Genomic DNA, 14,833 nt, shown 5'->3' on the forward strand with positions numbered 1-14,833 from the left:
TAATAGGCACGAGTATAGTGCCAAGTGAATTGAGGGCACAAATGTGAATTTAAATAAATAAGGAATTTTATCCGGCTCGACTCTTTTTTTTTTTTTTTTTTTCAAAATGGATGGACGTTCTCAGGATCAAGTTTCTTTGCAATCAGCATTTGTACGCATCTACATCTCAGTGTTCTTATATCAGTGCTTCCCCTCCTTGTGCTAACATTACACACTCACCCCCCACATATATATACGTAATAAAAACAAAGTCAGAAGTAACGGAAGAGCAGGAGGAGAAATTTTGATAATGACTAGGAAATTAGAGGCGAAGGCAGATTAAATCTTCAGTTTTATTTTCAGCAGCATGTTGCGGCTACACACAAGTCGGCACATTAAATGTGACTGTTCCAAAAGACTTACATTTTTGATAGATTTTTTAGAAAAAAAGAAGGAGCAGACAGACTACAGCTGAGCTAAAGCAAAACGTAGAAAGCAAGTGCGTAATATTCAGGATGAAATCTTAAGTCAAACTCAGTTAGTTTTGGTTCTCAAGGCATTTTGATTGAACAGTTAAATATTGCTGTAAAATTACTATTGGTTATTTGAGTTTTAGTTTCATTTACATCATCAGAATTACGTAAGAATAATATGACATAGATTTTTCTCTAAATGACGCAGTGCAAATAGAGGTTACTATTTTTAGAATGGAGAAGGGAAATTAATTTAAGCTGCTAATTTAATCTTTTACATATTCTTTATTTTTCTTACATATACATATATAAATATATAATTATTAGGTTTCCTAAACAGGTAAGCAATTCATAAAATTCAAAAGCAAAACAATTAGTTTATGTAAATTATAATTTCTGTAATCCACTTATATAAAGTAAGGAGCAAACATCTGTTCAACAAAGCAAAGTGAGAATGGAATGCCAAGCTAAGTTTTGAGAGTAAAACCAAACTTTTGAAAACCTCCAATCTTCAAAGATTCATATCAAGTACGTATCTCTACCACAGAATTTACATTGATTTTATAAAATAGACTAAAGTTAAACTAGTTTTAAAAGCAGATTAAATTATTAGTATACGTTGAACACAGAAAACATCTATATAACACGAATATAACATTTTAGCATAAAAATAGATTTGTTCATAATATAACATCAAAAACAATAAAAGGTACAGAACGTTTTAAAGCAAAACATTAAATAAAAAGTTTTTTAAAAATAAAGGAAAAAATGAATTCACATTAAAAAAGAAATTAAATTTTGCAGTTAATTTCGATCATTCAAAAATTACAGTGGAGGTAAATGTATTCAGGAATACAAACACATTTTTCATAATATTATGCTGCAGTTAAATGTAAAATATTACGGCAGAATATTCAGTGAACAAATATATGTACATTTAACAAAATTTAACACTTTTAACAAAAATAAATAAATAAAAAAAATAAATTTCAAATGCTGAATATTTATCAAAACTTACATCCATAGTGATAATAATATTTATCAAAGGTAAAAAGTCAGATATATATATATATATATTTTTTCATCTTAGAAGATATTTCCTCCCTTCTTTCGGCATGTCATCGTGGTGTAACGGTAGCACACTCGACGCGTATTCTAGAGGTCCAGGTTCAAGTCCTGGCGAGGACATAGCTGATTTCTTCAGTTTCCTGCTTCAAAAAATCTGATGACTTTCACAGTGGGCCCTAAAGATGGTGGATGATGATTCTTCACCACCAGAATCTGGCGATTGGATTCCCTAATCCCCAATTGCCCTTTAAAAAGGAATTTTCCTTCCGACATGCCTTCGTAGTGTAACGGTTAACACACTCGGCGCGTATTCGAGAGGTCCAGGTTCGAATCCCGGCGAGGGCACTGCTCATTTTTCATGTCTCCTGCTTCAGAAAAACCTAACAGACTCAACAATGTGAAGTTTAAAGTTAATCTGTAAGAATATTCCATAGGCTATACCACGTAATTCAAACCGATTAACAAGTAGATATAAACTTTTGAATTATATTTCAGGTAATTAAAATCTGTTGAATTAACTACTAAACATCTTACATTTAACCTTAACCGGAAAATCGGAAATTTCAGAAAATTGAAGCACTACCAGCTGTAAGCTGGCAAACTAAATTTACTATAAGAATGTGAGAAATTCTGACATATTACCCTAGTCAATAGCCCGCGTACAAATATAAAGTGACAAAGACAAAGCTCCAATCTATTCATTTTATCGTTTTACCCTATAAGAATAATAGCGCAAATAGGCTTAGTACTTATCTTGACATCTCTAAAATCATATAAACCGCATTTGCTACAAATGCATAATTCAAATATATTCGGGGGCGAGTTTCAGACCTCTCTCATAACGTGTGAGGTCTATGTATGGATGAAAAAATTACAGAAGGGGGAAAAAATCTGAAAGGTTTCAGATTTTAAACTACGTCCAAAGAGGCGTTTTTTTAACGTTTCGTTTGTTATCTTTATTTATTAAATATCACGTCCTTTGAACTTAAACCAGAAAATTCAGTTCAAGAGCAATATCGCAAAATAGTTTTAAAAAGAGCATATCTTTAGAATTTCCGATACACAGTTCCGCGCGCTAGAGATAAAAAGGTCCTCGGCCCCTGTGTAGAGTGTTGCCATTGCTCGCTTTTAAACCGCTGAGTTTGTTAATCAAACATTCGTTTAAGGTTTACAAATTATGAAATCGATCATAAAACAAATTCCAAATTTCAAATTTGGTCTTCCACATGCCCATATTCGTAGGAGGATTACGTCATTCAAAACTGGATGGCTTTAGGTAATGTTATTTTATTACAATGCGAGAAACATACATACATTTATGCAGATTCTTCATTATTTAATTTCTTTAAATATAATACAGGGCGATAGTATTTGGTGGCAACGATTTGAAAAGTGATGCAGCGTTTTAAAGTTTTCAACGCAAAACGAAAACACTAGTCCTTCAGGGACAAAGCCCCTTTGGACTAAAAAATTAATAATCTGTAAAAGTTTAAAGTTAAAACCCTTTAAATCATGAATTCACAATTAAAACGAGCTAAAATTTGCGCTATTATCCACTTTATAGGCCTAAAGAACCATGAGCTTATAAGCCTACTGCAATAAAAAATATCTTGCACTTTAACTATAACAGAAAATCCGCAAGGAGATTTTAGCAAAAATGACTGGTAACTTAACTGGGTACCCAGAGAACTACCAAAAGGATTAACCGTATTTACCGGCTTATAAGACACACTTTTCTTTCTTTGCAAATAGGTCTGAAAAATGGGGTGTGTCTTATACGTCGATACTCAGTTTTGATTAACTTCATTTCTGGAAATATCCTCTATTTGGAGTCATGCGATTTTTTTCTTGTTTCCTTGCAGAGTGTGGGAATATTACAATTGCGTTCAGTGAATGCGCATGCGCTGACATCGACGATCACACTGGATGGTACAGAGAACAATTTGTTGTATAAGGACTCAGATGCTGATTTAGAAGAGGATTCAAGTGACGACTTTTCATTTAGCTCTGGAGATGAGTGTCTGGGTTTTAATGAGAAAGATTAAAAAGTGTTCTTCCCCCAGATAGATTGAGTATTTGAAGAAAGTATTGCATTGTATTATTTGCATTACTTTATACTTAAAATACTGTAAATTCATTATAATGACCAGCAATACAGTTTTATCCTTCAAAAATGTGCATAATAAAAAGGGGTGCGTCTTATAGCCTGGTGCTTGTTATTCGCTCGCAAATACGGTAATTTGTCCTCAAGAATAAATATGAATAAATCAAATACAATACGTTATGCAAAACATCGCTGCTTATTTGTTAATAAGTATGTTCATGGCAAAATCAAACTTCTTTAAGTTTTTTGATAAGCTAATATATATAGGTGTTACGGTGAAACACCGAAATCTGGAGAATGTCGACTTTCACCGATGAATGTTAACATTCACATAGTCGATTGGTGTATGTCCGAAATATTTTCCAAATACTCTTATTTCTGACTTACGCCGGTGAATGCCGACGTTCACCATGTACTAATGGTGAATGTTGAACATATAAGAATATTATATTTCCTTCTCCGCAATTCCTTCGCGAAAAAACGCACTTGAGACTCAGAATAAGAACTTAAGAATATAAGAACTTAAAACACAGTACATTCAAAATGAGAAAGGGAAATAATAGAAGTTATAAACTTACCAAATTATGTGATTCGAACCTTATTTATTGCAACAACTTAAACTATTATGACACTTTGAAATGCACAAGAGGTCCTTGCTTTTATAACGGCATTTATTTGTGGAACACTTTCTTTTGGAATGGCAGCGTGTACATATACTCCTCTCTTTTCGACCTACACCACAGCATATCTGTGATTGTCGATATACACCGGTGAGGGTCCGAATGTACAAGAATGTAAAGAAATATTCGATCTTTCACCGACGTATTTGGTGAATGTTGATATTCCCCGGTGAAAGTCGGCATTCTCCAATTTCGGTCTTTCACGGTAACATAGGCATTAGATAACGAAACTGAAACTCTTTAGAGTGGGTACTTCCAACTGGGAAGCTTCAACGGTTTCGAATTTTATAGTTGAATAATTCATGCATTAAAAGGTCAGACCACAAGGAAAGCAATCAAGTTTAGATTTATTAGGAAAATAAAACAGAAAGCATTTCAAATACTTACCTTAACACCATCAACGTTTGTAATTTCACGTTCTTTAAAATCGCAAACCATAAAAGCAACCAAATACGTGCTCATTTTAACGGTTTTGAGAAAAGATGTGATAGAAAATTCTTCAGAATATGGAGCAGTTTGCAAGGCTTCAGAATTAAAATAAGCTTTATAATTTTTATCATGCACTATCACGAGTTGAAAAGTAGCTTTCATAGCAGGTTCATCGAAACAAGGAAAAGCTGTTCGTGCTGCAGTAGGTTCAAAATTTGTTGTTGCAAGATACCTACAAAAAGGCACAATTTATAAAGTAAATGAAAACTCAACAAAGGCATAATAAAAAACAAATGTTTTTACACATTAAACATCAGAACTCTGAATAAAAAAGTTTGAGTTATGTACGAAAATGCAATGTTAGTTTATTTAGTTAACTATGCCAGAGCACGAGCTGGACTAATCTGTCAGAGGAAAGGAATACTTTATAGAGGACTTCCTCGAACTAATTCGCATTACCAATGGATAGAAAAATCAAAAACCACTTAACCACTTGACCTCTGATGGCATAAAAGCAGAAAGAAAGCACTTATAACTGAAACTGCAATAACGAGACAGACCTTTTTTTTGTCTTGGGCATAATTCTATAATTTAAAGATGAGGAAATAAATTTACTAAAATAAATAAGAATAAAATAATTAAGATTAAACTTTTCTGCGCGCACTTAAATATGATGCTGCACATTAATTACGAAAATCATACTACGTAATTGACTGGAGAGAAAGCTTTCTGAATATTCTTATAAAATACTGTTTTTCATTTAAATATAAATTTTTTATATGAAGTATTTTCGGAATTATTTTCTTCTTATGCATTAACTGATGTTGTACGTAATATAACATTTTGGTCATATGTCCTCCTACATGAGCATGAGCCGTAGCAATTTTATTACGTTCATGTGAAGCAATTACAATTTTGTTCTTTCCTGATTGTTCAAGGTGATGGTTGCGCGTAAGTCTTTTGCAAATCTTAGTATGCTATTCTACAGAAATCATACTACTATCTTAGTACACTATAGCACTATTCACACTACTTCTTCTATGAGTTGGTATCTAAATTCCGTACAGTTAAATAGATAATACAGCTGATATGAGCCCGGTAATGCCTATGGAGAATGTATGTTTAAAGATTGGTGATTATTTACAGACCTCCATTTTAATTGAGCCAAAGACAAAGGTAAAATAAACACTTTCATCACTTTAAAATTAAACAGAAATATTAAACATAAATTAATTTTTTGGCATAAAATTAAAAAAAAAACATATTTAGTGCAAAATATATCCAGGAATTTAACATAATTTGCTAAATTCTCCTGTGCTACTTTTGTGAAATAAAAGAAATTGCTCAACTATAAACTAAGTTTAAAGATTACGATATTGTATCGAGTCCGTAATTCTATTCTTTTTACTTCCCTGTTACATGTCCACGAGGTGTCTTTTCGTACAAAATCGACGATGCTCTACAATTTTGTAATTCACTTTTTCTTCCCATCTCACATCGTTTTCGAGATAGGGACGCTAACTGCGCTGTTTTCCACCAACAAAAAAAAGCTCTGAAAGTTATCTCATGTAGTAGCGCATAGCCATTTTACTATATACCTGGACACCACTTTTATGACTATATCTGCAGCCGTTGTTCGGCAGTTAAACGGTTGGTGGTTTAACTGCCGAACAACTTTAGTGGGCATCCTGTTTATATATATATGTATTATTGGAGGACTTTCTGAGGCAGGTTGTCTCGTATGCATGTCACACACGGGAACAAAAGTACAAAAATCAACCATACAGCAAGTTCTTTTGTCTGGATTCGAATTTGGGTCGTGCTACTAGTATTTAGGAGTCTCTTACTACCCGGCCACTGTGGGACTACTTAATGTTTGGTTTAAAATGCAAATGAATTTCCTTCACAGCTTTCCTAATTTAAAACTGAAGAAACGTACTGTTAGTAAATCAGTAATAATCTTCGAAATAGTCTAAGAATGAAAGAAGAATTGTAAATTCAAGAAGGAAGCCAAAACGAGATGAAGTCAAAAGTTGATAGTGGTATAGGAAAATGAGAGAAGGGAAGAAATACTAGAATAAATATGGTATACATTTTTATAAAATGTTTTAATTTCTTAAATAAATAAATATACCATACCTTTTTTGGCCATCTGATGTCGTATAGGAACTTAAGTAAAACCCCTCCATATTTTCTTCCAGTTCTTTTTGAAACTCAATCCAAAGTTTATATTTCAAGTTTGGCAGGAAATTTCCATCGATCTTTATATACAACTGCTCATATTTTGGATATTCTAGATGCTGAAGAACAGGTATTTCCCTTATATCATTTTCAAAGACTGAAATGCGTGACAAATTAAGTTCTTTTGAGTGCAAAACAATAAAATTTGTTGGTTCTGTAACTTGAAAAGTTATATTCACACTTCCAACATTTTCAAATGTTTTTAAGTTAGGAAACATAAATAATTCATAGTGCAGTGGTAGTATAAAAGAAGGCAGGAATATATTATTCCATGGAAATAGTTCTCCAGTTTTAGCTTTGGGTTCTCCTTCTGCACGTTCTTTTGCAAGTAAGTCTCGAGCACTGCATTCATATTCTGTTAGATCAAATTTTGCAGAGCAACCTGCAACTGGTGCAGCGAAAGATGTTAATGTGGTGATAAAAAATAAAACGGCTAATATAATAGGGACTTCTTGCTTTGAGCATATTATTCTTCCAGTTTTCACAGTAGTATTAGGAATATACGAAACATGTCTTCCTTCATTTTTGCCTAGAATTAGATAAACATTTGGTAAAATCGTTTTTAATGCAAGATATATAGCTAAGCAATAAAAAAAATAATTAAGATATAAAAATATATACAGTATTCGTGTAATAATAGTAAGAATTATCGTTGATATCATTAATCGAAAGTTCAATAATAGAATGTACTTTATGTGTTTCCTTTAGAATAAGAATTTTGTAAGCAATTATATATTCATTTAAATAATAAATGCAAATTGAATCAAATTTTTAAAAGTTCTTTATTTACAAGGATTATTGTTACACCGTTGAAAAATGTAACGATAACCATGTGGAGATTTATATTTATTTTTAACTAAAAAATTAAATTTTAATTTTAAGCTTTCCTATAAGCCTTCATTTCCCTAATTGTCAATGCCAGAATATTTTGGTAACGCGCGTAAAGGAATGCAAAATCTATCTTACGAAGAAAGAGTTTAAAAACGAGGTTCAGTAGGAAAGTTAGAGAGAGTTAGGCTATTGTCGTTACCTCCGTTGAGTGAGCTTGTACTCCCAGAGTTATTGCTGGTTCGCGTGGCTTAATTGCATTTACTTGCTGCGACTAGTTTCGACGCGGGCGTAAGAAGCAGGAATACCTAAGCCCTGTAGCTTAGTTCTACTACTTGTGCATATCTTCGAATTTTTAGTTTAGTTCTGTGATTTCAGTTACCGCCCAAGAAAGGCGTAGTGTGTTCGCGTCGAGTTGACGGATTGTAAATTTTAAAGAGTTAATAAAGGGGTACTAACCCTTCTCCTGTGCAGTTACTACTCTTACAGTTCTCACTTAGAAGTTAGTCGGCATTTGGTGATGAACCCTACAACCAAAAGCTGAGAAAATAATTTTAAAGTTTTTTCATTCATTGGAATAAAAATTTTTAATTTCTTTAAATCGGTTAAAAATTATTATCGCATTACGTCTGTAAATCATTCACTATTACGATTTCTTTGTAGTAACATTAGGATTTTCAAAGCATGAAAAAAAGTGAAAAATTGATTATTCCTTCTTTGAAATTCGAGCCAAGGATCTTCGAATCACTAATCAGATGTACTATCTTTTATAACACACAGGCATACAAAGCGGGATTAACTATACATTCACTGTTATGTTTTAATTTATGATTCGAAGATTATACAATCGCCGATGAAAACAAAACATTTGGAAAAGTGCGCACTAAATCCATTTATTGTACCACTGCGGTTACTAGAACGTACATTGTTCAAAGGTGTTGATAAGACGAATTGCTTCCCCAAATAAAATTTGTCTTGGAAATTGATAAGATGCATTTTTTTTTTTATCTTGGATATTTTGAGGAAATCGAATACACTTCAAATGATGCTGAAATTAGTTTCTTCACATATCTGTCTCAGTTAGCATCTCTGTGGAGATCTGTGTTATTTAATAAACCTCATAATAAACTGCACAGTTGCTTTTAATAAGTAATTATGCACTTCGAAGAAGATTGCAATTTCTTTTTGGAAACGCGTTCTTTAATTTTGTTTGAAAAAAAAGTAGAATCGCGCTTTCTGTAATTTTATGTTAACTATATGTTTATTCTATTTACATTATTTCTATATTTTTATATTTCTAATATGCCCTATCCTTATATTATATTAAAAAAGTAGTATTTTTTATAAATAAAAAAGATAGCTTTTTAAAATATTACTTGTTTAGTATATTATCATTAGCGTTTTAAAACAATATTTCTGTTAATCAAAGAGAAAAATGCAAAGAACGCACTTCATGTTTTTATATCATTTTGGAAGGCGATACATGTATATATGCCACCTCATTTTTCATAAAAACTATAAAAATTTCATGTCACTGTCATTTTATGCTGCATTTTTCTGTTGAGAATGTGCAGCAAATAAAAGATCAAAAATTGAGTTCTTAACTATAAATACGTTTCAAACTTTTTTATGCATTGAACTAATTTGCATACTGTCAAAATATTCCAAAGAAAAGTTTAATTTTTAAAAATAACCATATAATTGTTTTTGGTTGAGTAGTGTTATACGATAGGGAACTTGAATATAATCCTAATTAAAACACACTATTCTGATAAATCTTATGGCTATTAAATTTAAATTTTAACATGAAGTACTCTTGCGAGATATATGTAAGAGATGTAAATACAAACAAGTTCAAAAAATGAGAGAAAATTTATACCATACTTAGTTTTACAGTGATTTAATAATTGCAATGGAAAGGTATCTGACTTTTTTAAATTTTAGATAACTCTAAAGTTTTAATAAAATGAAAGGACATTATTTTCGCCAATTAGAATGAATACCAAATTTCTACATGTAAGAATGGTAACAGAGTATTTTAATACATTTTAAAATTTTCCATTAAAATATTCAATCACTGACTTTTCAGAAAACGCAAATTTACGATTTTCTTCTGTTAAAATAAATATGTAAACAGAAGCTTAAAGTAATATTTTGTTACTTATAACTGAAGTCTTAAATTTTTCTGCTTAAAGAAGACATCAGCATTTATAAAATAAATTCGACATTGTTATTAAAATGAGCCCACAAGCGGCCGAGCGGTAACATCGCTGAACACTGGAAGTTCGCTGAACACTGGTTTCTTGAATAATTTGTTTCCAGTATGATACTGCGTTCGTGTCGTACTGCGACAAGAAAAATCAAAGGATGCAGTTATTGTCGAAAATGCACTTCGCAGCTTCGACTGATGAATCATCTGAGCCGAAGAAAAAACATTGAAACAATAATATTTTTGGGTAATAAGTCGATCGTGATCGATTGGTGGACCACCAAGACATTTTGGGGTGACCAACCTTTAATAAGATTTAAGGCTCGCATACTAAAAGAAAAATATTTATGGAACACCGATGCCAGCTAGACTGGAGAATCAGCTTTTCACAATGGATGCGACTGTGTTTACTTAATTATTTGATGAATGTGTACATGGTACCTTCATTAGAAGCACACGATGACGCTTGAGTATATACGTCGGTTACAGATTCATCGGTTTATTGTAGTAAAAATGGTAATCTGCAATATTTTAAAAGAGGGTTTCAAGGTCGGAAACAAGTGTTAAGAAAAGAAAAACATACAATTTTAACACAGAATGGGAAGAACAGTTTTTCTTTATAATGGTGAATTTATAAGGCATTTTAGAAGCATGCATGAAAGTTTTGATACAGATTTTCCATTAAAAGCGAATTGCGTAAACAAAAGTTAAAAGAATTTAAATCGAAATTAATAGGGGACACCTATCATTTATTTTATTTAATCCAATACTATATCTAAGGCTGCAACAGTTGCATCTTTTCGTGTGAGTCATGCGTTAGCAAAACATAAGAAAAATATAGCAGATAAAGAAATGATTAAAAAAAAAAAAAAAAAAAAAACTTTTCTGGACGCTAGCGATTCATTACTTGATTCATTTAAGAACAAAAATAAATGAATTTCGCAATTAAAGAACGCAATTAAATTTAGCGTAGAACTGTCACGCGCCATATGAAAATGATGAATTCTGATCTGGCCGATCAGCTGACCTATATTACAACTGTATTTGCTTTTCCTTGCAGTTTGACAAATCTACGGACATGGTTGATATTTCTTAACTTCGCATTTATAAGAATGGTTTTTAACGATATGATCGTAAAAGGAGAATTATTAACAATATTACCTCTAAAGAAGAAAACACGAAGTGAAGATGCTTATTGCGCCTTCAAAAAATACATAGAGGCGGAAAAAATTCTAATTTATAAAGTTGTATCAATGACAACAAAAATCAATGCATTTTTGGCTATGTGTATCAGAGATGCTGACTTAACCGCATTTCCTTTCTTATCATTGCATTATTCACCAACAGGCCTTCTGTTGTAACATTCTAAACATGCGTCGTGTTATGGGAATTTGCATAAAAATTATGAAGATTCGAGGAAAACGTCTTCAGAGAAGAATGTTTCCGACCCAACTAGAAGAAAACGAATTTAATTACGGGGGAATTGTTATATCATGCAGATGTTTGTTGGCTAAGTCGCATAAGTCGGAATATATTTTTACAAAGATTTAGGGACTTGCTATAAGAGGTAAAAGATTTTTTCGAATCAAATGATAAAGCACACGGTTGAACTTGGCGATGACGTTTGGTTGATGATGATGAATTTAGTTTTTGTTGTTGAAATAACAAGACAACTTAATAAACTGAACTTACATTTGCAAGGGGAAAGATTCAAACAATAGTAGAATTGATTGGATTTCTTAATACTTTCAAAAACAAATTAAAGCTAATATCTTCGAAGTTGATGAAGAATGAATTTAAAAATTTCAAAAATATTTTCGACGGGTTGTTCAAAAACGGAGATACATTAAACAAAGAGAAATATTATGATGAAATAATAAAACTTCCCTCTGAATTTGAGAGACGTTTTTCAAGAATTTTCTTGACTAGAACCAATTGTTACATTCATGTGCTACCCATTTGGCAATGTTGATGTAGAAAAAAATAACTGAAAATATAAATTATATATTCTCTTTAGCTCTTGGGGGAAACGTCGTCGTGCTATGCGCCGAACGCGCTGACCACTACACTACGAAGGCACGCTAAGAAGGTGGGAGAAATACCTTGTAAACTCAACTATCAGTCTTGCTGAATGAGAAGATGGGTTATCATGGTGGAGCATGAGTCTTTCAACATTCACCGCTTGAAGAGTTTCTGGAGGACACTTAGTAGTAGGCCATCTGGCAACGAAGCGGTGGACGTCCTTGCGAAACCTGCAGCCAATGACTCCAGTAGATTGGAAAACGCAGTAAGTGTTCCTCAGTCCTATTTTAAAAAAATCACGCTCAATAGCCTTTTACAAGAATGGCAGAAAAGATGAGAAAGGGAAAGCACAAGGAGGAAAACCTACAAGTTCTTTCCGAAAGTTACATGCTCACTTAATACATACAGCGGAGCACAAACTGAATTCTACACTGGCGATGGTCCCTTCCCACATTATCTTAAGAGATTCGGCAAACGAGCATCAGAATTGTGTGAATGTGGTGCGGTAGGTGATACAGATCACTTCCTCTTCAACTGCCCACAAACCGATAAACTGCATTTAAAAATGCCAAGCAGTGAATACTGGCCGCAATGGGCGGAGAATACCTGCGGCAACAAGCAGACGAAAACTAAAATAGAGGAGGTAATCAGGCTATGCTCAGCAAGGTACTAAGAAATTCTCCCCCTCCCTTGAGAATTGTATCTTCGCAGTATAATTTTAATAGCAATTCAAAATACTACAACAACTGAAAATCAACACTAGAAAAATAGCTCACCCCGTACAATAGTAACAGGACTGCAAGAGCAAAAACTATTGTAATGTAAGCATATTACTACCCAATTTGTATGTAGTTGATAAAAATAATATCGTAAAACAGTTTAAATGATATTGAAAATCCAGTCAATGTGTAAATGAATTACAAGTTTACTTTGATTATCTCGGTAAAAGTATTGTAAATATGAATTCAGATAATGTTTAAATGTACACATAGCTGTCATGATTTTATGTAACTTGTACAAGACAATGTTTGTAATCAACATATCTATGCTTATACACAGGCCTTGTATGCCCACGTAATATTTATATTTATATTTTACACGGAGGAAATATTCCCTTCTGCCAGAATGACTATTAACACTGTAAGACCTTTACAACATAGTCAGGTCAGTGGCTATCTTATGCGGCGCTCAGTAGTATGCCATTCAGCTGTGACTATGTTCTGTCCTTCTAGCTTGATGGCTTTGACCGGTCCTATACTTTTGAAGAAAACGGCGTACATTTTGTTTTCATGGCACATTGCCTTTTCACCATTGACAGCGTGAAATCGTCTTCAGAGACCCATACTTTCTTGATGTGTTTAGATAAAAAAAATTGTATGCGCGTTTTATCACCAGTTACGATTTTAGAAATAACGCAGTGGCTACCATCTTTAAGTAATTTAAGGGTTTCTTTAATGATTCCCACACACTTCTCTTTTCGGTGCTCAGTTAAAATTACGGAGAACACAACGGCAAACTAGTTTTTTCATATGCAGTTCTTCATGAATAATTTTATGTATGGCGGCTGATCCAATATTCAGTTCCTTCTAAATCATTTGCTAGGTGCATCGCTTATTATAGATTAATAATTTTTGTAAGGCAGATATATTTTCTGGATTACTGCTGACAACGGAATCTTCATCCTGCAGAGAGTTGCGACTTCTGTGAAATTCTGTAAACTATTTAAATACATTAGCACGAGAAGGCCCTTCATTTCCAAATGCTAATTGTAGACGTTCAACGCATTCTTCTTGATTTAATCCTACTTTAAGATTATCGAAAATCATATCGCGATGATGCTCACGCGTCAACTCCATTTTTCCTTCTGCCTAAAATTTATTCTGCGCTAAACTACTTGCAACTGGGAAATAAAAAATCGTCTGCTAAATAATTTATATTTTCGAATCCAAGCGCTAATATTTTCTGCCACTTATCTTTTGCGCGTATCTTAAAAATTTCAGAGTGACCTCCATACCATGCATTTCACAATGTTTTTAAATTATGAAATAGGAATACATCTCTTCGAAAAGCACAAAAAACATATCCTTCAATCCAAAGCTTGTTTAAATGAGACATTTTGAAAGAAAAATTAATTTAAAAGTTGGAGATGATGTTCCTCATTTCAATTAATGAGATGTTGCTAGAAATGATTCATTCTATCATATTTGCTTGCTTTTAATTCTTTATCCAAATCTTTCTGAAAAATGCAAGCACCTTCTGTATTTCTACTAATGTTATCTTAAATCTGAATATCCTGCTATACATATTCTACTGGTATTATACTAACTTTGAATTATTTTCTTTTTAGGTGTTGGACTAAAATCTCTCACGGAAATGTTATAACTTTCAGTTGAAAGCATGGTTACCAGTTTTAAAGCTTCGAATTCTGGATCATAAATAGCCCTCTTTATATGTCACTCAGTATCAGCTGTAACCATTACAACATTTGAGAGACTATATGAAATATTTTATAAATGTATTATAATATTACAAATAAATAACTTTTAAATATGTGATTTGAGGTAGGAAAATTAGTTCCATTTTTCAGACAAATTAGGAAGTTTAAAAAGCGTTTCAAATATTTAATAGCACTCAGAGAAATTCCTGTACTTAATGAAGATAAGTATACAGTTCTGTGAATTTTATATGCAAATGATTTTTATAGACAATAAAAATAAAAATTGCAAATTCACGAATAAAGTAAGAGATTTGCCTTGCAGGAATGGTAGCATCAAAATGGTATACTAAGATTTTTATAGTA

General features: G+C 32.5%; 1 protein-coding gene across 1 annotated transcript in view; it reads right to left on the reverse strand.

Annotated features, from left to right (window-relative positions):
- The window catches only part of LOC118196179 (endoplasmic reticulum aminopeptidase 1-like), a 75,688-nt gene that overhangs the window by 60,268 nt on the left and 587 nt on the right, over nt 1-14,833 (reverse strand). The window contains exons 2-3 of the mRNA XM_035367593.2: nt 6,873-7,503; nt 4,692-4,965 (exon numbers count right to left, since the gene is read on the reverse strand). Coding sequence (XP_035223484.1) covers nt 4,692-4,965; nt 6,873-7,503 — 905 coding nt within the window. The remainder of the gene's footprint in view (nt 1-4,691; nt 4,966-6,872; nt 7,504-14,833) is intronic.

Source organism: Stegodyphus dumicola, chromosome 12 (genome assembly GCF_044657685.1).
Source record: "Stegodyphus dumicola isolate Sdum_Otavi_A_Nest chromosome 12, ASM4465768v1".
NCBI classification, from domain to species: Eukaryota; Metazoa; Arthropoda; class Arachnida; order Araneae; family Eresidae; genus Stegodyphus; species Stegodyphus dumicola.